Raw genomic sequence first — 27,357 nt, 5'->3', positions numbered from 1 at the left:
ATTCCTGGTATCCCCCCCCCCCCCAAAAAAAAAGAGCACTCAGGCCAGGTATGGTGGCACATACCTGTGATCCCAGGATTTGGGAGGCTGAGGCAGGAGGATCCCTGTGAGTTGGAGGCCAGCCTGGATTACATAGTGAGTTCAAGGCCAGCTTGGACTCTGTAGCGAGACCAAATGAACCCAAATGCCTTTCTGTTTGTGAGACTTAAGAAAATGTTTTGAAAGATGTAACAAAGGTGTCCTCGACTGTTAACGTACATTCTGCCTATGTTAGCCAATCAGAATTACATTTTAGGAATTTGACTTTAGGGAAAATTTCAGTTTCACAAAGGTGATAAGAAAATTAGAGTATAAAGGGAATGTAATTAAAATCTGAGTTGAGAACATCGGTGGGTTGTTTTGCTTTGGTTTTTGTTTTTGTTGTTTGTTTTTTGAGACAGCGGTTTTCCTATGTGGTGTAGGGTGGCCTTGAACTTGCTTATGTATCCCAGGCTGTCCTGGAACTCACCGCAATCTTCCTGCCTCAGCCTCCCGAGTGCTGGGACTACAGTTCTACACCTACACTCCTGGCTAGGACTGCTTTCTTAAACAAGGGTGGCCGCTGCTACTCGGTTATTCTACGCAGCACAAGTTGAGTCAGTAACAGATGTCCCTTCTGGCTATTACAGCAGAGAAGGGGTAGTGCTGATAAGTGCTTATTAGACATTATTTAATAAAATTCAATTTGAGAGCTTTCTTACTAGGTCTATGAGAAGGAATGGACAGTTTTGTCTATATAATGACTTGTGTCTGAGTACTATCCAACCATCCTGTGCTTCTTTATAATTTCCTGAAAGAGCTGGATCCTTTTTTTGTTGAAACAGGGTCTTTTTGTGGTTTAGACTGGCATTGAACTTATGTAGCCCAGTGCGATCCTCCTGCCTCAGTCTCCCAAATGCTGGGATCACAGGCTGTGCTACCTTGCCCAGCTCTGAGGTAGACCCACCTTTACTAGTGTAACAGCTTCCATAACTTTACATTATAAAGCTGGAGGGGATGAAGCCAAATGAGTGACTTCCTGTACTTTGTGGATGCTTCTAGTTCTTCTGAGCTTTACCATTTTGAGAGCCTATGACTAGTAACTTTCCTTTTATGTATGGTCTTCTGACTAGATTTACATGTGGACATCTTGCTTTTGGTGACATGAAAATTTGGTTAAAAAAATGACTCATTAGGGTCAAAGTTAATATTCACGTTCAAAAGCTCCAGAAGCTGGGCATGGTGGGACACTCGGGAGGCTAAGGCAGGAGGATTGTTGTGAGTTCAAGACCAGCCTGAACTGCATAGTAAGCTCCTGTCTCAAAAAGACAACAACAACAAAAAGCTTCAGAAAACCCATCAAAGATTTTTAAATAGCATTCTGAAATTCTGAATTTCTTTTTGTTTGTTTGTTTGTTTTGTTTTTTCCCTGGTACTGAGAATTGAACTAACAACCTTGCCCTTGCCAGGCAGGTGCTGTGCCGCTGAGCTAAATCCCCAGCCCTAAAATTCTGAATTTCATAGATGAAATTGTAGGTACTGACTACAACTCTTTTTTTTTTTTTTTTTGAGACAGGGTCTCACTGTGTAGTTCAGGCTAGCTTTGAACTTACAAAGTAGCCCAAGATGGCCTTGAACTGGCGGTGATCCTCCTGCCTCAGCCTCCTGAGTGCTGGGACTACCAACATGCACCACCACACTGGGCAAGATTTAAGATATTGATCTGTTGTTCTTAGTGAAATTTACAACAAAACTTTTTTTTTTAAAAAAAGAGATTTTAAACTTGTCATTTGTATTCTCTGCTGTTAAAATTAAAGATTTAGAAATGATAGGTCTTAATTTATATTGTGGAGCATGGTGGTGCACATAGGGAGACCCTGTCTCAAAAAAACAAATATATTTGTACTTATTTAGACATCCTGTTTAAAGTTTTTTCTTCCATTCTGCTTACATAAACTACTATTATGTCATTTTAAAAAATCTAATTATCCATGTCGTCCTTTTTTTTCTTTGGTACCAGGAATCGAACTTGGGACCTAGTGCTTACCAGGTAGGCCTCATTCCACTGAGCTATATTCCCGGCCCCCATGTTATCTTAATGTGCTGTGAAGCTGGGCATGGTGGTGCACACCTGTAATCCCAGCACTCAGGAGGCTGAGGCAGGAGGATCGTTGCGAGTTCGAGGCCAACCTGGGCTACAAAGTGAGCTCAAGGCCAGCCTGAACTGCATAGCGAGACCTGTCTCAAAAAGAAAAAAAGAAAAAAAAAAGTGCTATGAAAGTACAAAACTGTTTTGTTGTTATGTTGTGTACTGGCTGTAGCCAAAGAATTGGCAAAAACAGTGTTTTTCTTGGTTGGTAAAAGAATCTTGCTCAAACATACATGTTCGTAGTTGGTAAAGTAGATACTAATTTTTTTTTGTTTTGTTTGGTTTTTCTCCGGTACCGGGAACAGAACTCACGACCTTGCGCTTGCCAGGCAGGCGCTTTGCCGCTGAGCTAAATCCCCAGCCCCGATACTAATTTTTTTTGGCTTTTTTTTTTTTTTTTCCCTTGGTCTTTTTGAGACAGGGTCTTGCTATGCAGTTCAGGCTGGCCTCGAGCTCACTTTGTAGCCCAGGCTGGCCCCAACTCATAGCGATCCTCCTGCCTCAGCCTCCTGAGTGCTGGGATTACAGGCGTGCGCCACCATGCTCAACTCCTGTTCCTTACTATTAAAGACCCTTGCCTACCCATAAGCTGGGAGATGGTGATTTCAGGCAAGTGGGTCTCTCAGTCTCCTGAGAACTAGCTTTGACTAAATCCTTTTTTTTCCCTTCTTACCAGGATATAGGGCCCCGTCTGATTTGGTCAGTAGAGAAGCAGACAAACGAGCAGGTGAGCCTAAGTGGCCCGGAACACGGTTACATAAAAACCTGAAGGAGGAGGCACAAGGTAAGAAGCCTTCTCCTTTATCTTACTAAATTTTAAACTTACATAACATCCACTCTTGCATGCATTTGTCTCTGGAGTTCTCTTCCTTGCTTTGCAGAAAGACAGTGCAGCCAAGAACAGAGGCCACCTTTGCTAAATTCATGAAACCCCTGCTTTGATTGCCCATGGGGAGAGATCAACTGGAAAACGTGAGGAGCCAAGTGGGTGTACTCAGGATCCCAGTCCCTTTCGCGAGTACCCTGAGTCAGAATGCCTGCCAAAGGATGGAAGCCTTTGCACCTCTCTTAATCCTGTGGGATCATATTGTAAATTACGGGTCGCCCACACAGGGTGTCCAGAGAAAGGGTGACCGCACTAGAGCATATAGGAAGGTCTATTGGCCTCCTGCGCTGAAGCTCAGGGAGTTTCAACCCTGAGGCTTTTATTGATGAATTAGACTTTGGGCCCCAGAGCCCTTCTGAGAGGTGATGGAAAAAACAGGCACAAGGGGAACTATGAAGATTACTTGCAATTTACCCCTCGCCGCCAGGAAGTTGCCCCACTCTGGCAATGATTTCTGTCCTGGAGCTTGTTTTCTCTCCAGAGACAGGCTAATTGGAATTGGGCCAGCAGAAAGAGAGGGCTGGCTTTGATCAAGCACACATGGTATCAGGGAGGGAATGGGTGCATGTGCTGGTTCTACCTTCCGGTCATTCTAGTTAGCCACTTGCCCTGGGACGGGGGGCTCCTAGCACTAAGAATATGTAAGGGTCTAAAAGGGACACCTCTCCCCTTGTTGTCTTACAGGATGGGAAACTCGAAGTCAGCCTCGAATTCTTTTACTTCATTGAATTGTATTCTTACACACTGGGATTCTTTTGATCCCCAAAGTTTAAAGAAATGTTCCTTAATCTTTTTCTGCACGTGTGCATGGCCTACTTACCCTCTGGGTGAGAAAAGATGGAGACCCGAGGGAAGTACTGATTATGACACTATCCTCCAGCTGGAATTATTTTGTAAGAGACAGGGGAAATGGTCAGAGGTCCCTGACGTTCAAATTTTCTTCACTTTGACAGACAATCTTGATTTATGCTCAAAGTGTGGGTGTGATCAGAAAGAAAATTGGGTGGCTTTAACTGGTAGATCTGGTGTATCCACCACCACCAGGCCTGATGCTCCTCCCCTGCACCCTGCGGGCCCTGAAGCCCCTAAGCCACTGCAGATGAAAGCTTCCAGCCCATGGGCACACACGCCTTATTCTCCCTCAGTGATCTTAGACAAATAAAACAAGATTTAGGGAAATTTTCAGGTGACCCTGATGAGTACATTGAGGTTTTTAGAGGACTTACTCAGTCTTTTTACTTAGCTTGGGAAAATGTTATGTTACTTTTAAACCAGACCCTGACCCCTGGTGAGATGCAAGCGGCTTTGCAAGCTGCTATAGCCTTTGGGGACGAGCTATACCTCAGGTATTCCAAAAGGCCAGAGGCCTTAGGACCAGGAGAACAGCCTTTCCTTACGGGAGCCCAGGCTGTCCCACAGCGGGATCCCCAGTGGGACCCCAATACTGCAGTGGGGGACTGGAACAGGAGACATTTCCAAACTTGTGTTCTTGAGGGCCTGAGGAGAACCAGGTCCAAACCTCAGAACTATTCTAAATTGTCAACTATCAGCCAAGGGAAGGATGAGAATCCCTCGGCCTTTTCAGAACGACTGCAAGCCGCTCTAAGTATACGTCTTTGTCTCTTGAGTCAGAGGTGGGTCAGGTTATTCTTTTTTTTTTTTTTTTGGTTTTGGTTTTTTTTTTGGTTTTTTTCCAGTACCAGGAATCGAACTCACGACCTTGCACTTAACAGGCAGGCGCTGTGCCGCTGAGCTAAATTCCTACCCCCAGGGTCAGGTTATTCTTAAACATAAATTTATCGCTCAATCAGCCTCTGATATCCAAAGGCAGCTTCAAAAAATGGCCTTTGACCCAGACAGCTCACTTAATGTTCTGGTAAAGGTAGCCTCTCTGTCTTCTATAACCGAGACATGGAGGAGGCCAAGGAGAGCAAACAAAGGGTTAAGAAAGAGGCCTCGGCCCTTGCAGAGAGTTTACCTCAGGTCTAATTCCCGGGAGACCAAAGGTGGCCACTTGTCCACAGCCCCCACTTGTTACGGTTGTGGGAAGCCAGGACATTTTAGGAGGGATTGTGACAGAGCTTCCAGCTGTAAGAAGCCTGCTAAGCCGTGCCCTCAGTGCCGGGGAGATCACCAGAGGTCATGCTGCCCCCAGAGGGGAAGGTGTGGAGGACAGATCCATCTTAACCAACTGCTCCAACTGGACTAACCCCTGTGGGCACACCTCTCCCTCCAGCTGAGGAGCCCCCAGTAATTTTTACTATCAAGGGAAAGAAAACTAGCTTCTTGCTGGGCACTGGAGCCAGAGTCTCAGCTCTGCTCTGTAACCCTGGCCTTCCTTCACACAGCTACACCATGGTGAAAGGCGTTACAGGAAAGAATTTTCTCCCTGTCCGATAACTGTGATGGGGAAAAAAAAAAATTGGGATGGGTTTCTATTTTCACATGCTTTTCTGATCATACCTAAAAATCCTGTTTCCTGCCTGAGATTTTTATCTTGCCTAAATGTTATCACTTATATGCACCCAAAACACCAGGTATGTTGTCTTTCTAGAAGAGATGGACGTGAACATGGAGTTATGGGCAAATCAAAGTAAAATAAGAAAGGCAGCCAGGCATGGTGACCCATGCCTGTAATCCCAGCACTCGGGAAGCTGAGGCAGGAGGATTCGAGGCCAGCCTGGGCTACAGAGTGAGTTCAAGGCCAGCCTGAATTGTATAGCAAAACACTGGCTCAAAAAAGAAAGGCAATAAAAACTACTTTTGTGCAGACCCACATGAAGACTCCACTTCTTTTCCACATCAGAGACAATACCCTCTAAGGCCAGAGACAAAAAAAGGAACTGCTGCCTATAGTTGATAACTGAAAGGGACGAGGTCTGCTCTCCCCCTACAGCAGTCCTTAGAACACCCTGATCTCGGGAGTCCAGAAATCTTTCCAAAGAAGACAGGAGCCTGGTGTAGCATCTCTGATTAATAAATGAGACAGTGGTAACCCATACACCTGGTGGCACCTAACCTGGATACCTTTCTTTCCCATGTCCCTGAAGAGGCCTTTTTCTGGGTTTTTGTTTGTTTGTTTGTTGTGTTTTATTTTTTTAAACTCATGAACAGGGACTTTTTTTTTTTTTTTTTTTTTAAACTCATGAACAGGGACTTTTTTTTTTTTTTTTGAGACAGGGTCTTGCTATGCAGTTCAGGCTGGCCTTGAGCTCACTTTGTAGCCCAGGCTGGCCTCGAGCTCACAATGATCCTCCTGCCTCCGCTTCCTGAGTGCTGGGATTACAGGTGTACACCACCACGTCTGGCGACCATTTTTAAATAATGAGGTTTTTTATTCATTAAAAAAAAAATCCAGGCGTGGTGGCGCACACCTTGTAATCCCAGCATCCAGGAGGCTGAGGCAAGAGGATTGCTGTGAGTTCAAGGCCCACCTGGGCTGCAAAGTGAGTTCAAGGCCAGCCTCAACTGCATAGTGAGACTTGGTCTCAAAAAGACACAAAAAAAGATTTGACTAAAGAAATCAGCTCACTTGATAAAATTTCAACAAATTCTGCAGCAATGAATGGAGACTCAACACAGAGCTCGCACATTGTGTATTCTACCCCATAGACTTGGTGCTGGTAAAATCTTCCTTGTCTGCTTCCTTAGGGCCAACTTGGGAGGGGCTGTATATACACACATGAGTGATCCTCAGATCACAACTCACAGAAGCTGGCTTGAATACTGGCTATACCATTCCCAACTCAAGCCCTGCGAGCCTGGGATATCTGTCTTGTGACCCACTGCCTTAATATTCCTATCAGCTGGTAGAAGATTTAAATCTCTTACTCAGAAGAAAAAGTACATCTCCAGATACAAAACTTTGCCATGCTGCCTCTGATTGTTTTCATGGCCACACGTGGCCAGTCAGGGAAGGGCAATTCAAATTCGTTTTTCGGTGCAGCAAGAAACATGCTAGGTTTGAGGACTACTTTCCTTTTGCAGCGCCTCAGGGCTCCCCCGGTGGGCATCCTTCCAGAGTGATGAGCAGAATAAGCTGGACGATTTCATTAATCACGCAAAAGCCCTCCGGTGTTTCTCAGGTGGTGTGCAGATCTAAGGTAGGTAAATGGCCTAAACAGTCATTCTTCGTAGCCTAAAACACTATCAAGCCTTCTGTAGAAGTGACACTCAGACCTCCATGTGGGCACCGGCTGATCCTGTTACCCAGGCTCACAGGCCAAGGTCCTATTAGATCTAACAACAACACCAAGGTGGCTGCTTGGGTTAACCCCCACTGTGGGGTGCCTCAGCCACAGGACCCCCTCACCTTAGGAACAGCATCACTAAACAGGATGGGCTCTCTGTAATCTGATGGGCTCTGTAGATACGTGTGACACTGCAGGCAGAGAGCTGCTTTGCGGTAGGTTGGATTAACGACCCCGAAATTTGATATGGCACCCCTCACGGTGCCCATGGGCTCTGGGACTACTTTATGGCCTTGGGTGGGTTGGAAGATGTACTCTTAGACTTTCCTGGCATTGCCCAACCTGTCAGCCAATCCCATCTTCTTTTTATTTTCTGTTTTTTTGGCTTTTTTCCGGTGCCGGGAATCGAACTCACGACCTCATGCTTGCCAGGCAGGCGCTGTGCCTCTGAGCTAAATCCCCAGCCCCCAACCCTATCTTCAATACCGGTGGTCTCAAAGTATATTTCACTAGTGATCTTTTTTTTGCAGCGGGTGGCGGTTCTTTTTGAAACAGGGTCTTGCTATGCAGTTCAGGCTGGCCTTGAGCTCACTTTGTAGCCCAGGCTGGTCTTGAACTTGCAATGATCCTCCTGCCTCAGCCTCCCAAGTGCTGGGATTACAGGCATGCACCACCATGCCTGGCTCACTGGTGATTATTTAACATCTACCTTTACTCTCTCCCTGGGGCTGGGAGATACCATACAACATACAGAGATATTAACCAACTGGTGTATGCCCAGCAAGCCCTAAACAACCCAAGGGAATTTCTTTCAAACACTGGAGTCAAATTGATGAGACAGGTTGTCTCACAGAACATGGCTCTAGATATCCTAACACAAGGCAGAAGCTATGCCATCAAATTGAGAGATTTCAGTCCTCTCAGGTCTTCCTCAGCAGGTCAGTGCCCTGATGTTCCCTGTATAACTTCTCTATGAGAAGCCATTCCTGGCTCACTAGTAGAGAGAAACATCGGTGGTTGGGGTCATTATTCTCTTGAGACTGCTATTTGGTTGTGCATACTCAATAAACTCTGTCTCTTCCAGACTCAAGGTTACCCGTCCACCCGATGTCTGTCAAGGGCCTTTAGACAGACCCTCTGGGGAGCATCCCCGACTGCCGACTACTGCGTCTGCCCCATCCAGCAGGAAGAAGCTAGAGCAGTCGTCACCCGTTTTCTCCTAACAGCAGTCAGGGACTCTTCGCCAGAGGGAATTTGTAGTAAGCACGGCAGGCAGCTAGGGATAAAGTAGACCCAAGATGGCACTGCGGTGACCCAGGGGAGGTCAAAATGAAGCCTTGAGACAGGCCTGAGAAGAACCAGGCCCCAGGATGGAGACACAAGGGCCATGGCTGAATCTCTGTAGCCTCACCTAGCTGAACTGTTTTGTAACCTGGCAGACTGACCTTAGCCTGGTGCAGAGTGCTCTGAGATGTGGTCTTGTTCTTGTAGAAAAACCGCTAGACAGAGTCCCCCAGCAACCCACCTTCCAACCCGTCCCAATTATAGGAGCTTTCTTCCAATAAACCCTTTTTCCTACCTGCATCCTGGAATCCATTCTTCAGCCATGGGAGGCACGCACTTGGGTTTATGCATGCGCCCCACAGCACAGATAGAGCGCTACAGTCCTGGGGACAGCTCGCTCCCTGCTTACCTAGCCATGCTTTTATTCTTCCAAGCAGTCAGCGAGCTTCAGCGGTGTGCCTGGCACACTGCTGGCTCCTGAGATGAGCAGAACACTCCTTAAGCATTGGGAACACAGGTGGGAAGAGTGATTAACAAGGAATGAGTGTCTTCCACAGGCCGGAGGGCTGGAGGGCTGGGCTGGGGCTGCAGTGGGAGCATGTCCGGGCATGCCCAGCTTGCAGCCAGCCCTGGCTGAGGGTAGTGGGAGGTGGGGACAGTTTTGTAGCTTCTCTGAAGGCCCTGAAAAGGTTTGGTTTACATGCAGGAAAAGGTGTGTGACATGGTTACAAAGTCCTATCTGCCAGGCAGGAGGGACCAAAACTCTTCAGCTCCTCAGAGTGGTTAAAGGTTGAGAATCACACCTTTGCCAGGTGTGGTGGTGTATACCTATAATCCCAGCACTCAGGAGGCTGAGGCAGGAGGATCCCTGCAAGTTCAAGGCCAGCCTGGGCTACAGAGTGAGTCTAGGGCCAGCCTGAACTACATAGGGAGACCCTGTCAAAAACAACTGCCCACTCAAGGTCCAAAGGTTCTCCTAGCAGACAGTAATAGAAGGCCTGGTCTCCACCGTGGAGTGGAGAAACCACTGAGCTTCCCACCTCAGGCCTCCTTGCAGGAGGGTTTATCCTAAAACCCACTCCTGCTCTGGGAAACACTGCCAGGAGTAAACCCTGGTCCTTTGTTCATTCTTTTTAAGAACAAGGATGGGCCAGGAGTGGTGGCGCATACCTGTGATCCCAGTGCTTGGGAGGTTGAGGCAGGAGGATCGCCATGAGTTCAATGCTAGTGTGGGCTATATAGCAAGTTAAAGACCAGCCTGGACTACACAGTGAGACTCGGTCTCAAAACCGAGAAAAAAAAAAAAAAGGAAGAAAAGGATGGCACTCTCCTGTAATTCCTGCACTCTGGAAGACTGAAGCAAGAAAATGCAAGTTTGAGGTCAGCCTGGGCAACTTTGTGACTTAGCAAGACCCTGTATTGAAATTTTTAAAATAAAAATTATACAAAAAAAAAAAAAAAAAAGCCAGGCATGGTGGTGCACGTCTGCAATTCCAGCACTTGGGAGGCTGAGGCAGGAGGATCGTTGTGAATTGAAGGCCAGCCTGGGCTACAAAATGAGCTCAAAGCCAGCCTGAACTGCATAGCGAGACCCTGTCTCAAAAAGACCAAAACAATTTAAAAATATTTTAAAAATAAAATAAAAATTATAAAAGGCTGGGGATGTAGCTCAGTCTGAAGGCCCTGGGTTCAATCCCCAGCAGCCTCCTCAAAAAGAACAAAAAGCCCTATTTTTCTTGGGCCAGTATTCCATAATTTTCTGAATTATTTTTCTATCACAAAGAAACTGGGGTGGCCGAGAGTGTTGCTCCGTGGCACAGCATGTGCCTCACATGCAGGAAGCCCTGGGCCTTCCCCATCTCCAGCTGAGTTAGAAAGAAGCCAAGCAAGCCCCACCACCCTTACTCTGCCCCAGCTGTTCAGGTATCCCCCGTGCCGAGTGCGAGTAAAACCCTCCACCTTTTCTCCTGGGAAATAGGACAGGCTTGCATCCAGCCACCCCTAACTTTTTTCTTCCCACCTCAGCAGAGGTGATTGAAAGACTGCCTCCAAGCTCCTGATGCGATGGCCTTCATCTAGGGTCTTTCAGGCTCCCAGCTGAAAGACCTGGCCTAAAGGATGGGCAGAAAAGCCCAGCGGTAGGGCCTCGAATGTCCTGGGGCTAACAGTATTCTATTCTGTGACTGTCCTGAAGAGTCTCCTAACTGAATTCCGTGAACTGGGGGGAGGGATTGTAAATTTGTTCCCAGCAGTGGTTCTCCCTCCTGTAAAATCCTAGCGGGGGTACAAGGCTTGGAATCTGGCCCTTTCTGATCCCAATTCTTGATTTGCCCGCCTGATCTGTTCATTGGTCTTTCAAAAATTTGGAAAGGGAATGTGGGACTGGAGATGGCCGTGGCCTGACTTTTCTGCAAGTGTCATATGTAATGCGTAAGCCTGCCCCTGGGCGAGGCTCGCCCGTCTCATCTGATTTGGCTCCTGCCCACAGGGCCAAGTATCTGATGTAAGTTTGGTTCTCTCTTCCATCAGGGTCCGTGTGTCCCAGACTGATAACCCTTTTAAGAAATAAAGGTCGCGTCAATCCAAATCTCCTCCCACCCTTGGCAACCACTATCAGCCTGCAACACCGCTGCCAGGCCAGATTTCCTGTGGCCCCGCCTGAATGACGAAACCCGCGCTGGCCATTGCACTACCGGGCTTTTACGGAGATCTCGGCCCTCGGTCCCGAGGCTCTCTGAGGCTTTCACACAGAGCGCAGGGAAGGGCTTAGGACCCGGCGGGCGCCCCGTGCTAAGCGGGGTGCGCGCGACGGTGCCCGGGGCCAGCGGGTGGCGGCGCCCTGGGCCGGGCGGACATGGGTGCTAGTTCTCGGGCGCTGGGAGCAGGGGCTGTGAGCACCCTTCCAGGCACCAACCAAGCTCCTCCTGGGGAACAGCTGGAGAATCCGCTCGGATGGAGCTCGGGGGGGCTGGGCTTGTGGGGGAAGGGGGACAGGGATCCCGAGAATCATCCCCCGGGACTGCGAAGTCACAGGCCGGCGGGACCCGGACCCGGGCGCACGCAGGCCGCCGTGGCGCGGGCTTCAGACCCCACCCCCACAGCCCGGCCTTCGCCAGGCAGGGACGGCGCGGGGCGCGAGGCGTGTGGGGTCAACATCGCCCCCGCGCCGCGGTCCCACTGGCATCCTCTGGAGTGCCCAGCTGTGCCCTTGGCCCTCGAGATGGCAAGCGCTGGGAGTCACTGCCCTCCCTCCCGCAAGTTCCCCAGCCTCCCCAGCCTGCGCGGACACGGGCTGTACCCCTCCCCCCGCAACGCGACCCTATAATAAACAAGTCTTTCCTTGATCCTCCCCTGCCGCGAGCGCCCTCGGGGACCTTGGCAGCTGCAGCCGCCACCGATCCCTTCCAGAAAGGGGGCGTGGCCGCGGCTCGGGGTTCGGCCGGGAGCTTTCTGGGGCTACGTGGAGGCGGGGCGAGGCCGCTGTCACCGGGCAGGAGAGAACGTTGTGAACGTGCGCTTGGAGCTCATTGGTTGAAGTGGGCCACACTCCCGGGTCTGGATTGGGTCTCGGCGCGGAGAGGGCGTGGCCTCGGCGCTGTAGTCCTTATAGGCTGCTGTGCGCTGGTGCTAGGGATCGCAGCAGGCCAAGGGGGAGGTGCGGGAGGCTAAAAGGGACAGGTCTGGGCAGCGCTCGGTGGTTGGCACCAGTTCGCGCACCCATTCAAGCGGCCGGACTCACCTGTCCCAGCAGTTCTCGCTGACCGTGCGAGTTGGTGAGTGTCCCTTGCGTGCGCGCTGATCTCTGCGTGGGGTGGCCTCGGTTGTACGGGTCCTAGCGCTCGCGGTTTTGTCCACCCTTTGACTGACGCCCGGTCCGTGTCCCTCTTGTCTTTCAGCGGCTTCTTCGCTCCGGCACCCTTGAGCTCATCAACGAACTCCTGGCTTCCGACTTCACCATGCCTAACCTTTGGGACCGCTTCTCCTCCGCCTCCTCTTCGTCTTCGTCGCGAACGCCCACCCCGGATCGGCCTCCGCGCTCGGCCTGGGGGTCGGCGGCCCGGGAGGAGGGGCTGGACCGCTGCGCGAGCCTCGAGAGCTCGGACTGCGAGTCCCTGGACAGCAGCAACAGCGGCTTCGGGCCGGAGGAAGGTGAGGGCTGTGGGCGGGATCCGAACGCGGCTCCAGGGGCTGGGGAGGCGAGGAGGCACCGTGCTGGCAGGGGTCGAGCCATTTGGCTTCCTTTCGCAACGGGGCTAGATTGCCCCGGGGCGAGGGGATTGGAGTAGAGGGTGCGAGCGTGGGGCGGAAACTGAGGCACGGAACGGGAAGGAGCGCAGCTTTCTTAGCGCACAGCACCTCCCCCGCCTGTAGATCCCCTGTGGAGATCTACAGGGGATCTCTCCACAGGAGAGAGTACTGAGGAGGCTGCTCTAATACCCCTCCCCGTGCGCCTTCCTTCCAGATTCGGCCTACTTGGATGGGGTGTCCCTGCCCGACTTCGAGCTGCTCAGTGACCCCGAGGATGAGCACCTGTGTGCCAGCCTCATGCAGCTGCTCCAGGAGAGCCTGTCCCAGGCGCGACTGGGCTCACGCCGTCCCGCGCGCCTGCTGATGCCAGCCCAGCTGGTGAGCCAGGTGGGCAAAGAACTGCTGCGCCTGGCGTACAGCGAGCCGTGCGGCCTGCGGGGGGCGCTGCTCGACGTCTGCGTGGAGCAGGGCAAGAGCTGCCACAGCGTGGGCCAGCTGGCCCTCGACCCTAGCCTGGTGCCCACCTTCCAGCTGACCTTGGTGCTGCGCCTGGACTCTCGCCTGTGGCCCAAGATCCAGGGGCTGTTCAGTTCGGCCAACTCTCCTTTCGTCCCCGGCTTCAGTCAGTCCCTAACACTGGGCACCGGCTTCAGAGTCATCAAGAAGAAGCTGTACAGCTCCGAGCAGCTGCTCATCGAGGAGTGCTGAGCTCCCGCCCGGGGGCTGCACTGCCCCCACGGCAGACAGTAAACTTTTAGGGTGGAGACTTGGCAGGCCAGGGCCAAGGCACTGATGCCTGTGTTAGAAAACTGACAATAGCCCCCAGTGGAGGAGGTTGCAGAGGGGGGAGCGTAGTGTTTCCTAGGAAGCTCACTGAGTTGTGTGCAGGTGGGTCCCCGTCGGGGCGCATGCCCCTCAGTACTGTAGCATGAAACAAAGGCTTAGGGGCCTTCAGGCTTCCGGCTGGATGTGTATGTAGCATGTACCGTATTATTTTTATTATCCCTGACAGTACCACGGCAGTGGTGTGACAGCTAGGAGGGCAGCTGGGCTGTGCTGGCCTCGGCCAGGGGTGTGTGCTTCTGGTAGCTGCCAGGAGGGAGGGGGGGAGGACTTGGAGTTGGTTTGTGTAGCCCAGTCTGGAGGGACCAAGTGTGTTTGTTGTTTATTTTGTATCTTGTTTTTCGGATCGGAGCTTCACTACTGACCTGTTCTAGGCAGCTATCTTACAGACGCATGAATGTAAGAGTGAAAGGGGTGGGTGTTAGGGTCCCTTGGGACCTTTGACACTGGAAGACAAAATACACCTGAGAGCTGCGTCCAAACCCGTCCCCCACCGCGACCCAGAGAACTGAACTGTGAGGGGTGGGGCTGAGTGGGGATGGGGCTGGAACCCCCTCCCCAGAGGAGTGCCATCCGGGTCTTCCATTTAGAACTGTTGTTTACATGAAGATACTCACTGTTCATAAATACACTTGATGTTCAAGTATTAAGACCTATGCAATATTTTTTACTTTTCTAATAAACATGTTTGTTAAAACGGTTGAGTCTCATCAGTGCCGGGAAATGAAAGGTTGGGGGATAGGTGCTGGTTTCATTGCACTTCTAGGGTCCCCCTCTGTTCCCCAGGGCCCTTTCCAGGACTGCCTGCCAGCCTGGTAACAGGTATGTGGACTGCGCTAGGCACCCTGGCTTCCCTGGCTGAAGCTACTGATGGTGTTGGAAAGCACCCGGACTGGGTGAGTCAGGCCTCCTTTGGAGCCAGAGTCTCTCCAGGGAGAGCTCACCCGGCCATCCAGGCTGAGCTCCTGAAGGACTGGAAGAGGCTTGGGCTTTTCCTCCTGTGATAAAAGTCACAAACACACTGATCTTTGGTCCAGTTGTGGAAATTATGGATAGGATCTCTGGAATGAAAAGGTGAGAAGTTTGGAAAGGACAACTTAGTGCAAACCTCTCCCTACACAGGAAAGGGTGCTCAGAGGGGCGTGACCTGCCTCTGGCGGGTGTGTGGCCCTGGCAGGTGCAGAGCCCCCAACAAACACAATTACAGGAGGTGCCCTGGGTGACCCGGGCTCCTTGCACTCTAGGCCCCAATTTCCTTATCGCAGAAGTTGGAGTTGGGCCAGACGAAGGCCAAGGCCCTTGCCACAGCTCCCTCCCTTGCTGCCTGGGTCCACCCACACCAGCTGGTCTTTGGAGAGTTGTTATCTCCTTTGTTTCTCTTCCTGGTCCCAGACAGGCCCTGTTTGCCCATGACCATAAAACACTGGTTCTTCCACTTGATGGTGGAATCAGATTCCTTGTGGTTTTTTTGTTTTGTTTTGTTTTGTTTTGTTTGAAACAGGGTCTCGCTATGCAGTTCAGGCCAGCCTTGAGCTCACTTTGGAACGCAGGCTGGACCATCCTCCTGCCTCAGCCTCCTGAGTGCTGGGATTACAGGCATGAGCCACCATGCCTGGCAAGATTCCTTGGAGCCCTGGTTAAAAACAGATCCCCTGGCCTGCATGGAGCGCAGGGCCCTAGAACTCTGCACTCTCATCAGGGATTCTGTGTGGGGCTTCACTTTGGGATGACTTAAGAGAGCCATTTTCCTTTGGTAGAATTGCACGACTTGTTTCCCAAAATGGACTAACTTGGGTCAGCGCCTAGAATGGACAGGCTGGCCATGCAGAAGGTGCACGCCTGGAGGGTAATTTTAGGAAAGCACTGATTCCCATCCTCCTGTCCGCCACCCTGTGAGGGCGTGTGGACACCGATTCGGCCTGGTTTACAGATTAGTGGAGGCCCAAGGCCTGTTGGTTTTTTTTTGTTTTGTTTTGTTTTTTTGTGGTTTTTCTCCGGTACCGGGAACCGAACTCACTACCTTGTGCTTGCCAGGCAGGCGCTTTTGCCACTGAGCTAAATCCCCAGCCCTCCAAGGCCTGTTGGATTTGGGACTGGGAGTGAGACAGGCCCGGCCCTGTGACTGAGATCTGTGCTAGTGCTCCCTGACCCTGGTTTCCTAGTCCCAAAAGAGGAGCGTGGAAAACACTAGCTGGTCTCCAGTCTCGTTGCTCTTTGTTGTGGCGAAATGGGTGGCGCAGTAGCCCCCTGTTGAGCCTGGAGACAGCTGAGCACTCTCCGTTCCTTTTGGAGACCAGCTGCAGAGCAAGCACCCTTTAACATTAACAGGAACCCTCCCTGGCTCCCTTTCCCTCCGGGCTTGCCTTCCTCTAACATCTTTACAAAAGTCATCAGCTTAGCAACAGGCACCTCCACTTATGACCTTGATACTTTTTTTTTTTTTTTTCCTCCGGTACGGGGAACCGAACTCACGACCTTGCGCTTGCCAGGCAGGCGCTTTGCCACTGAGCTAAATCCCCAGCCCCCCTTAATACTTTTTAAAAATTGTTTTTGGTTCTCAGACTCAAATCCACTCAAATTCTACCAAAGGAAAATGGCATCTCACTTGCTAAGCACATGCTCTACCCCTGTGCCATCCCACCAGCCCAACCTGAATAAATTCTTATAAAAAAACCATGGAGCTGGGCATGGTGGCACAAACTTGTAATTCCAGCACTCTGCAAGGCTGAGGCAGGAAGATCACAAGTTCAAGCCCAGCCTGGGTAACATCAATTTAGTGAGACCCTGTCTTGAAATAAAAAGTAAATAAGAGGCTCAGGATGTAGCTCTACACAAAAGCACTGAGTTCAATCCTCAATGCTACAAAAATTAAAACAAAAAGAAGAAAAGAAAGGAAAAAACCCACCACTTTGGGGGAACACTCTCAGACAGCCACGAAATCTGAAGTGTATTCTGAAGCCAGGTGTGGTGGCTCACACCTGTAATCCCAGCACTCGAGAGGCGGAGACAGGAGGATTGTAGTGAGTTAGAGGCCAGCCTGGGCTACAAAGTCAGATCTGTCTCTAATAATAATAATAATGATAATATAATGATAAAATAAAAATAAAGCATACTCTGAGTCTGGCACCTGATCTGGGTTGCATTGAGGGCTCCCTTTGTTCCATTCTGGGTCTGCAGGCTGAGCTGCGAAGGGCAGTCCCCGCTGCCCTGGCCTTCCTCTAATCCCCAGGCCTGCCCGGCGCCCCATCAGCTGCCCCCTGGATCAGCCCATCCTGCTTTCCCTGCTGCCAGCGCCCCGGGCTGCTGATGCACCTGGCTGCAGGCTAAGGCACCGTGGGCCACAGAACCAGGCCCAGTCAGTCGCTCACTCTGGGGCACAGTCATTCTCCTGAAGCAGGGCTCTTCACAAAGGAATCAGGAAATAGAAATCAGGCCATCAGCCCCAGGTGCATCCAGGGAGGGGGCAGCTGGGAACTCTCCACCTCCATCCTAAGCACAGACAGCTTCAGGGAACTCAGGGTGGTGGATGCAGCCGCGTGGTGCTTGCTGCTCTGAAGGCAGGGATTGGGGGCTGTCACCTCACCACTGCACTCATTCATCTGACCTACACATCATGAATGGGTTCATGGGGCTGAAAGAGAAAGCAAAGGAACTGGGAGCCTGTGGCGGATGACAACTGGTGGGCAGTTTATAACCCCCGGCTGAACTTAATACACGTGGTGCTGGGTACGGGAGGCCCACCTGAGGGTTGTTGCCAGCAGCATAAGAGGCAGAACTGGAGACGAAGGAAGGCTGTCGGGAGTTGGTAGAAGCTGCTGGGAGCCTGTTGGAAATGGCTGAGAAGCTGTAAGGAGCTGTTGGCTGTTTTGGAGGAGCTCGTCATGCTGGCTTTCCCGATGAACTCAGCTGCTTTCATCCTCTGAAGAGCTCTGGACCTCTCTGGCACTGAGAATGGCTTCGGTTCACTTTGGGGGAGCTCTGGTCCTCACTCTGATCATCGCTTCCTGACACTGGAGGGGAAGATGGTGCACTGCTCAGTCTCCTGGAGAAGCTTGTCACGTTGGTTTCCTGATGGGAACTCGGCTGTCCTGATCATTAGAGAAGCTCAGGTCCTCACTGTTGCTGAGGGTGGCTGTGGTACTTTTCGGGGGAGCTCTGGTTCTTACTGGAGCTTCCTGGCTTTAGTACCAATCCCCCAGCCTTCTGGCACAGATCTCTCATCCCGCTGGCATAGAACTTCTAGCTTCCACCACTGACCTTTGGGCCTTTCCGGCACAGATCTGTGAAACAGGCCTACATAAGACATTATCATGGACTCTGGATTTACGGGAGGCATTGTTATGGGCTCTGGGTCTTCAGCTGGATTCATGTAGGACATTTCCGTGGGATCCAACCCTAGGCTGGATTCTTTGGTCTTTAGTGTGTGGACAGATTTCCTGCACTCTCTTGTATATGTTTTGTTTTTTTTTTTTTGGTCTTTTTTTGGTTTTTCTCCGGTACCAGGAACTGAACTCATGACCTTGCGCTTGCCAGGCAGGCGCTTTGCCGCTGAGCTAAATCCCCAGCCCACTCTCTTGTATATGATTCTTTGGGTGACTATTATAAATAATCTTATAAAATATGTGTCCTGTATTATATTGTTTCTCCTTGCAAAAACCCCAAACTACAACAGAGCCTTTAAGAAGATGGTATCAGGAGCCAGGCCTGAGTGGTACTTATAATCCCAGAACTTGGGAGGCTGAAGCAGGAGGATCACCTCCAGTTAAAGGCCACCCTGGACTACAAAGAGAGACCCTGTCTTGGGAAAAAAAAATGCTGTCTTGCATGGTGTGGTGGCACACACCTGTAATTCCAGCACTCTGGGAGTGTGAAGCAGAATTACAAATCTGAGCCCAGCTCAGACAATTTAGGGACTTACTGAGATCCTGTCTCAAAAGAAATGAAATCAAGGGCTGGAGATGTAGCTTAGTTGAAGTTGACAGGTTCAATCTCAGGATAGGAGAAAAAGAAAAAGGCATGGTCCCGCACATTAACAACAAAACCCTGGTCACGAGCAGGGACAGTGGGCACAGGCTGAGCTCCCCTCTCCCTAACTCCCTAAATATTCTGACATGTAGGGTGGTAAAATGAAACTAGGTGAGCTATATACTTAATATTGATGGGTTTCCCTGAGAATGTAAATTATACCTCACTAAACCTGAACGTTTGGTTTTGTTTTTGTGATGCTGGGATGGAACCTAGGGCTTCAGGTATGGCAGGCAAGTGCTCTTCCACTGAGCTACATCTCCAGCCTCAATTTGGAAAAATAAAACATTTTTGAGATGCTGGGGATCCAGCCCGGGGCAAGTACTCTACCACTGAGCTACACCCCCAGATCTTTTTTATTTTGAGATACCGTCTCACTGAGGTCCGCAGGCTGACCTCGATCTTTTGATCTTCCTGCCACAGCCTCCTGAGATACTGGGATTACAAATATGGGCCACTGTGTGCTCAGCTGAATTTTTTTTTTTTTTAATTTTGGTTTCTTGAGACAGGGTTTTGCTATGTATTCCAGGCTGGCTTCAGACCCGTGGTAATCCTCCTGCCTCAGCCTTCTGAGTTCTGGAATTACAGGTATGTGCCACCATGCCTGGCTCAGCTCAATTTTTTTTTTTAAATATAAAAAATAATTCAAAGTGGAGCATAGATCTAAGTGGAAGAGCTAAACTATAAAACTCTAAGGATAAAATATAGAAATCTTTGTGATAATGGGTTAGGCAACAATTCTGTATGTAGATACCAAAAATAAAAGCAATAAAAAAGAAGATAGACTTTGTCAGAATTTGAAACGGAGCTCAGGTGGGAGAATTTCAGCCAGGAGGCCCAGGGAAGCACGGGCAGCACAGCAAAACTTTGCTTCAAAACAACAAATGCGGTGCTAAGGGCACAGTCACTGGACAGTGAGGCAGGGAGAACTGCACCTTTGGCCTGGGCCCATAAGGAAGGGCAGACGGTGAAGAACTCTTGTTTACAGAATGCTTTATAGAGACTGGAGATATAGCTCAGCAGCACAGCACCTACCTGGTAAGTGCAAGGTCCTGAGTTTGATTCCCAGGACCAAAAAAAAAAAAAAAAAAAAATGTCTACAGCCATACCATCCTACATGTGTCTGATCTCATCAGAATGCTTCACAGCCTTTATACTTCTCATCACTCCTCCAAGGTAGCTCTTCTTATCATTCCCATTTTACAGATCAGGAAATCAGGAAACTGGGGCAAGAAAAAGAACTTGGTTTGCGGGGAGGGGCTGTGATTTTACGCGATTTTTCTTTTTTCTTCTTTTTGTCTTTTTTAGACAGGTCTCATCTATGCAGTTCAGGCTGGCCTTGAGCTCACTGTGTAGCCCAGGCTGGTCTCGAATTCACAGCAATCCTCCTGCCTCAGCCTCCTGAGTGTTGGGATTACAGGCATGCACCACCATGCCTGGCATGATTTTTCTATTGTCCGTGTTTCTTCATCTTTGAACCTACAGAGTAGGACTGGATATGATCTGAGTTATTTTTTTTTTTTTTTTGGTGGTACTGGGAATCGAACTCAGGACCTTGTGCTTGTCAGGTAGGTGCTTGTGCCGCTGAGCTATATCCCTGGCCCAAGAGTGATTTTTGTTGTTGTTGTTCTATAATTTGTTTGTTTGTTTGTTTTTTCTGGTATCAGGAATCGAACTCACAACCTCGCACTTGCCAGGCAGGCGCTGTGCTGCTGAGCTAAATCCCTAGCCCCAATTTTTTTTTCTTTGGTACCAGAACAGACTTTGAGTCTGCCAGGCAGGCACTGTGCCACTGAGCTATCTCCCTGTCTTTATTGTGTTTTTGAAGACAGGGTTTCACTATGTAGCCAAGGCTGGCCCTGAAGTTGCGGGATCTTTCTGACTCAGCCTTCCGAGTACTGAGATTACATAGGCATTAGCACCAGGCCCAGTTTAAGAGTGACTTTTTGAGGCTGGTTGCAGCTGCCCAGGGCTGCTACTTTTCCCCACCCCCACCAAGTCACCCTGCCTGGGTCCAAGCCCGGGGTGGGGTTGGGGAGGAGGAACACAGCCGCCTTGCAGGTCACCAGGCGAATGCTTGACTGCGTTCTGGAGCCCGTCCAAGTCTGCAAGGAGGATGTTAGGAAGAAATTTCCACGGCCCTTCCCCCAGCAAGGAGGGATTTTCCACTCTGCCTGGGCAGACATGCCTGGCCCAGTGCCCCCAGAGGGGCTCGGGCAAGCCACAGGTCTCTCTGAATGGCTCGGAGTTCGAGGAGAGGCGGAAGGGCTGTTCGGCTCCCGGTCCTCGGGAAGGGGAGTTTCTTGGGGAGATGCCCCTGACCTGAGAGACATGGGGGGTGGGCAGGCACCAGGAGGCGCAGGGAGACTGGTGGGGACTGGGACATCAGGGGCCACGTCCTGGAATGGGCTGGAGAGGCCAGGAGGGGCAGGCCTGAGTGCAGGGTGACAGAAGGGGGGGGGGGACAGCCCTGCGAAGGTCGCGGGACACGGTGACGGCAGGGGCCAGGAGCGGGCTGCGTGGAGCCACCGTGTGGGAGGGAGGACAGGCAGCGGGGCGGGCTCTGCCTCTCTGTCCCGTCGGGTCTCAGGGCCGCCTGGTGCCCAGGGCCCTCAGGGGCGGCTCCGCTGTCCGGGTCCCCATCGCAGCGCCCGCCCCCAGCTGAGGCAGCGGCCGGCGTCCCGCGGTTCCTCTTCTTACGCAGCGCCCGACCCACCAGCCCGCGTCTGCTTGGTGGGCGCCGCCTCCTGGGCTGGGGGCGCCCCAGAGGGAGGCGTGGCCCGGCTCGCCCCACCAGGTCCCCAGGGCCTGGGCACACGCCGATGAGAGAGGTTGGACTGCCCTTGGGAGTAGGGTAAAGAGGAAGCCCAGTATGATTGTGCTTCTGTGCACTTATCATACCAGGTCTGGTGCGAAGCGCTTGACAAACATGACCTCCTTCGCTGCTCCCAGCAACTCCGTGAGGCGGGCGCTGCCTGCCTCCTGGGCGGGAACGAAGCCCAGTGTGGTTGGGGAAGTTGCTGGAGGACACACAGAGACAGGATTTGAACCTGCACGCTTAACTTCTGGGCTAGCACCCACCTATGGAAATATATTGTGAGCTATATATACATGTTATTTATTTATTTATTTATTTATTTGTAGTAGGGGGAATCAAACTCACAACCACTGAGCTCTATCCCCGGCCTTCATATATGTTACTTAAAAATTTCCGATGTTCATATTAAAATGTAGGATGAGCTGGGCATAGCAGAACTTTCCTGTAAACTCAGCATTCTGGGAGGCTGAGGCAGGAAGATCTCAAGTGAGAGCCCAGCTTGGGTAATTTAGCAATTTGGCAAGGCCTTAATCTCTCTCTCTCTTTTTTTTTTTTCTTAATCTCAAAATAAACAGTAGCACTGAGGGCCAAGAATATAGCTCAGCAGAATTGTGCCTGCCTGGCAAGCGCAAGGTTCAGAGTTCGATTCCCAGTACCAAAAAAAAAAAAAAAAAAAAAAAAAATAGAGCTGAGTGTGGCGGCATATGCCTGTAATCCCAGCTGAGGAGAGAAAATCACTACGAGTCTGGGCTGCACAGTGCAAGGCCAGCCTGAACTGCATAACTGTCCCAAAAAAGAAAAGAAAAAAGAAAATAGGACATAGGTCTGGGGATATAGCTCAGTAAGAAGGCCCTGGGTTCACTGTCCAGTACCACAAAAATCAATCAATCAATCAATCAGTCAATAATAACTCCTGGCTGAGGATTTAGCTCAGTGGCACAGCGCTTGCCTGGCAAGCGCAAGGTCGTGAGTTTGATTCCCGGTACTGGAAAAAAACAATAAATAAATAAAATAAAAACTCCTGTGTCCAGTGCTCCAGGGCCACATGTGCCTGTGGCATCCGGACTGGAGGCGTGGCTCCTACTCCGGGGTGTCAGCCTCACCTGGGGGGAAGTGGGTGAGCGGAGAGGGAGGCTGGAGTCCAGGAGCCCAGCGCTGAGGGCAGCAGGGGACAGCTGTGCTGGTGGTCCCCCTCCCCCCGTCCTGCGCTGCAGCCAGGGGCCGGTGAGCAGCCCGGGTTCAGTTCCTCTAGATCGTGTACATCTGGGCCAGCCCTGCCCCACCACGTTCTTGCTGGTGACTTTGAAGTCAGGTCCTGGCCCAGCATTCCTGAGGTCCTGGGGTCCATCCCCAGCACAAAAAAGTCAGGTCCCTTCTCTGAACCTCGGTTTCCTCCTCTGGAAAATGAAGACGGATACTGGGATGAGGATGCATGCCTGTAATCCTAGCACTGTGGGAGGCGGAAGCAGAGGACTGCAAATTCGAGCCCAGCCTGGGCATCTTAGGGAGACCCTATTTCAAAAGGAAAAAAAATAGGCTGGGGGTGTAGCTCAGTACAAAGGTCTTGGGTTCACTCCCAGTACCAGAAAAAGAAAATGTGAGACCCTAAGGAGGTCCCCAGAGCGCTCAGAACAGCCAAAGTATCGGCGCTCACCAGCTCCTCCCGTGGTGTCATTTTCCTGTGAAAATCAGAAGGGTGTGTCGGGTATCTGTAGAGGGTGTGAGCTAAACCAGGTGCCTGGGGTTCCCTTCCAGGGTCCCCCTTGCCCCTGCATGACACAGACCTGGTTAACCGGGATGGGGGCCGCCACTCCCAGAGATGGGGAGGGTGACTCAACCTGAATCAGGCCCAGGCGACTCACCCCTGTCCCCAGGGTTCCTCAGCGACGCTGGTACATGGCAGGAGCGACCCTGAGCCGGACTCTAGGAAAGCCGGGGGCGCTAGAACAACCTGAGGTGAGAAAGCTGCGGGGCTGAGCCTCAGCAGCAGGCCAGGCCTGCAAGGGTATCTTGATTTTTGTTTGTGTTTTTTGACAGAGTCTCGCTATGTAGCCCAGGCTGACATCAAATGCACAGCAACCCTCCTGCTTCAGCCTCCTCAGTGGTGGGATTACAGGCATGAGCCACCACACCTAGCTGGGCCTGGTATTTCTGAGTCCAAGCCCCACTTGAGCCAGGACCAGTGAGACTAGGGGCCCAGGCTGTCCCCAGTTCACTCTGCCGCCCCCAACCTTCTCTGGCTGCACCCCCAGTGTGGGAGCTGAGGCAGCCCACACTGCCTGCCTGCCAAGCCTATGAGCTCCTGTTGCCTTGTCCTGTCACTTCCTTCCTGCTCTATGGCTTCCTACTGGAATTGGGGTTCCTAGAGGTGAGGACAAATCTCTTGTTCACTGCTTCATTGCTCTATATGGTAGGTAGGGCTCAGATTCTGGCAGACAGTGAGTGCTTAGTAGGTACTTGTTGGTGTAATGACTCAAAACTTGGATGGGGAACTGGGTGTGTGCCTATAGTCCCTGCTACTCAGGAAGCTGAGGCAGGAGTATCTCTCCCATTTTTTTTTTTTTTTTTTTTTTTTTGAGACAGAGTCTCACTAAGTAGCCCAGGTTGGCCTCAAACTCACTATGTAACCCAAATTGGCCTCAAACTCTAAGTGATCGTCCTGCCTCAGCCTCCTGAGTGCTGGAATTACAGGGGTGCTCCACCGTACCCATCTGGCAAGAGGCTCTCTTGAGCCCAGGAATTTGAGTTCGGCCTGGGCCCATGTCAAATAATAATAATATAAGAAGCCCTGAGTGGATTTTTTCTTCTACCATGTGACCCTGTGACCTCACAGCATGGAGGCTACAGGTCCAGTTAGCTGCTGGCCCCCATTCCCTGACTCTTGCTTCCCTCTTCACTGGTACAAGGGAGACTACATGTGTAAGGTCTGTGACCAGCTGCCACTCCACACCAGAGTTCTCTTGCCTCTTTTACCCCTTTTGGATTTCGACAAGGGTCTTGCTTTGTGGCTTCAAACTCACAGCAGTCTTCCTGTCTCAGCCTTGTGAGTGCTGGGTTACAGGCACTCGCCACCACACTCGGCTCCCTGCATCTTTTGTTTTTTTTTTTTTTTTTTTTTTTTGGTTTTTCTCCGGTACTGGGAACTGAACTCACGACCTTTCGCTTGCCAGGCAGGCGCTTTGCCACTGAGCTAAATCCCCAGCCCCTCCCTGCATTTTTTGGTATGCTTCGGTTTTGTTGTTGTTGCTTTTTTTTTTTTTTCCTTTTTTTGTACTGGGAATTGAATCCAGGGCCTTGGGCTTGCCAGGCAGGTGCTGTACTGCTGAGCTGCATCTCCAGCCCTGTTGTTGCTTTTCATTTGTTGTTTTTTCATTTTGTGTTTTGGTGCTGGGAAATTAATCCAGGGTCTTCACACTGCCCACCCCCCATACACAGACACCTTGACACAGTGTCTTCTTAAGTCGCTAAACTGGTCAGAGTAGGATTGAATTTGAGATCCTCCTGCCTCAGCTTCCCAGAGTGACATTTTATCACTAGAGTCATATTTCCCTGTCTTGGTTACTTTTCTCTTGTTGCTGAGACAAAATACTGAATGCCCAAAATTAAGGAAGGAAAAGTTTATTTAGCTCACTGTTTGTGGAGGTTTCAGTCCATACTCGGCTGGCTCCAAGGCAGGTGGCACATGGCAGAGGGCAACAGTTCACAGTGACAAAAGATAGCAAAAACAACCAGAGTACAAAGGGAGGAGCAGAGGTAAGCAGCCTCTTTTCCTCCCTTACATTATATGCAAACTACCTGCCCCAGGGCGGGTGTAGCACTCATACCCATAATCCCAGCATTGGACCATGAATCAATCATAGACTCTAGAAGCTCGCCCCATGACTGCATGAGGCTTTGGGGGGACATTCAGACACAAACCATAACATTCCCCAACTGTCCAATCAGAGAAGTCTCACATCCCCAGCGAGCCTTCTCCTCCTGAGACAGAGCTCAGGCTGATATGAATGGGGAGCTCCAGAAGACCACTCACTCGCCGAGCCAAGGCACAAAGCCATGGAAATGTCTGAAGCTTCGTCTTCTGGGTGTGTGTGGGTCTCCAGACCAGAGTGCTCAGTCCCTCGGCCAGTTAATTCCCTTCTCAGAGTAAACCAGCGGGAGTCAGGATTTCCATCATTTGCATCAGCCAGGGTCTAAAATGCATGTGGTGCACTTTCTTCACTGCTCTGAACTTCAGTTTCTTCATCTGCGGAGCAGGGTCACAGGACAGTGACCGCATTCCTCTGGAGAAGGGAAGGCTTGCTCTGACGAGTCAAGGGGCCGTGGGGCCCAGCTCTACATCCTGCTGCATAGGAGGGTTTCAAACACACCAGCTCTGGGCCGGGCATATAGCTCAGCAGCACAGTGCTCGATGGCAAGTGCAAGGTCCTGAGTTTGACTGCTGGTACCAAAAACCAAAACCAAAAACAGAACAAAACAAAACTCAGCTCTTAGGTGCCATTAAGTTTGCTGACTACAAGATCAAGAGCTCTTGCGTAGAGAGGCCAGGCATAGTGTGTGATCACGTGTGTGATCCCTGCACTTGGGAGGCTGAGGTAGGAGGATCCCTGAATTCGAGGCCAGCCTAGGCTACGCAGCGAGCTCAAGGCCAACCTGAACTACATATGGAGACCCTGCCTCAAACAAAACAAAACAAAACGATCATCTGGGATCTCAGCACCTTCCTCTGGCTCCCTGGGATCCCTGAAGCTCGGGGAGGGGGAGCCCACAGGCAGCTGAACACGCTGCCTGATCCATGAGCTCCTCCCAGGTGGTGGCCATGAAAAGTTCTTGTGGGTGTCAAATTAATTTATTTTTCAGGGGCTCGGGCTGGAACCCAGGGCCTCGGGCTGGAACCCAGGGCCTCGGGCTGGAACCCAGGGCCTCAGGCCTGCCAAGCTCTACTCCCGAGGCACACCCAGGCCCATGATTGTCTTCTACAGTCCTCACAATTTAATCGAACCCATTTTACAGATGAGAAGTGCGAGCCTTAGAGGCGAGGTGCAGGCTAAGGACAAGGCCAGTGCCCGTCCCTCTGGCTCAGCCCTGCCGGGGCGCTGGCGCCCCCAGGCTGTTAGCTGGGGTCGGCTCCAGACTCTCGGGTCCTCCCTCCGTGGGAACTTTGCCCCACGGGCTCGGCGCCCCTCTCTGATCCCGGCAGTCAGGGCCCTGCCACCAGCTCCTCGCGGTTAACCCCAGGGAGAGCCTGACGCACTCTTGCTGCTGGAAACCACCGAGTGTCACGCTCGGCACGAACCTTCCGGGCAGCGGGGCCCGCCGGGCACCTCCTCCGCCCCCAGAGCCCCCCCCCGGCCGCTGCTGGGAACTGAGCTCCCCGCGGGCTTCGCCCACATCGCCCCCTCGAGCCTCCGTGTCCCACCTTCCCGGGGGGAACGGCAGCACGCACCTAGTTCTGGGTCGGCCTGAGGGAGTTAGGGAGAGAACATGCCTGTGACGCGCCCACGGAGACGGCGCAGAGACAGGCTCGCTCCTCCTCGGCCCCAGGACACGCAAGGAGGGGAAGGCGGGGTGCGCAGCGGGCGGGGGGCTCGAAACCCGAGCTACAGAACCCGTCACCGACCTGCGGCGGCGGCGCGAGGATGGGGAGCCGCCGCCGCGCTGCATCTGCCAGCCCCGCCCTCCCAGCCCCGCCCCGGCGAAGGCTGCTCTGCGAGATGCGGCCCCCGAACCCCAGGCCCCACTGACCCTCGGACACGGCTCCCCCATAGCCGGCGCGACCGCGAGAAGGGGCGCGTGGGTCTCCCTGCGCGACCTGGAGGGAACCCAGTCACCCTAATCCCTCAGCGGGTTCTCACCCAGCCAGCTGTCGGTTGGTCCCTTTTTTTTTTTTTTTTTTTTT

The 27,357-nt window shown here is 51.6% G+C and overlaps 1 protein-coding gene and 2 long non-coding RNA genes across 4 annotated transcripts; all 3 read left to right on the top strand.

Annotated features, from left to right (window-relative positions):
* Window positions 1-2,035: 2,035 nt before the first annotated feature.
* On the top strand, window positions 2,036-4,690 carry LOC102029901. Of its 2 annotated transcripts, none has more exons than XR_261896.2 (4): window positions 2,036-2,068; window positions 2,844-2,951; window positions 3,049-3,139; window positions 3,738-4,690. It is a non-coding gene; the product is annotated as an uncharacterized LOC102029901 (long non-coding RNA). The 2 variants fall into 2 exon arrangements; XR_001235009.1 differs by having other exon boundaries at window positions 3,049-3,151.
* A 1,851-nt stretch (window positions 4,691-6,541) lies between these two features.
* LOC106149068 lies at window positions 6,542-8,821 on the top strand. Its single transcript, XR_001235010.1, has 2 exons — window positions 6,542-7,156; window positions 8,328-8,821. It is a non-coding gene; the product is annotated as an uncharacterized LOC106149068 (long non-coding RNA).
* A 3,338-nt stretch (window positions 8,822-12,159) lies between these two features.
* On the top strand, window positions 12,160-14,315 carry Ddit4 (DNA-damage-inducible transcript 4). The gene is made up of 3 exons (XM_005390015.2): window positions 12,160-12,300; window positions 12,424-12,676; window positions 12,990-14,315. Exons 2-3 carry the CDS (start codon window positions 12,484-12,486, stop codon window positions 13,481-13,483), a joined length of 687 nt encoding a protein of 228 aa, XP_005390072.1. The 5' UTR covers window positions 12,160-12,300; window positions 12,424-12,483; the 3' UTR covers window positions 13,484-14,315.
* The last annotated feature ends 13,042 nt before the right edge of the window (window positions 14,316-27,357 follow it).

The sequence above is a fragment of the Chinchilla lanigera genome, unplaced genomic scaffold (assembly GCF_000276665.1).
Source record: "Chinchilla lanigera isolate Chin_1 unplaced genomic scaffold, ChiLan1.0 scaffold00036, whole genome shotgun sequence".
Taxonomy (NCBI): Eukaryota; Metazoa; Chordata; class Mammalia; order Rodentia; family Chinchillidae; genus Chinchilla; species Chinchilla lanigera.
Note: the sequence above shows the minus strand (reverse complement) of the source record. Positions and strands in the feature narration are given on the sequence as shown.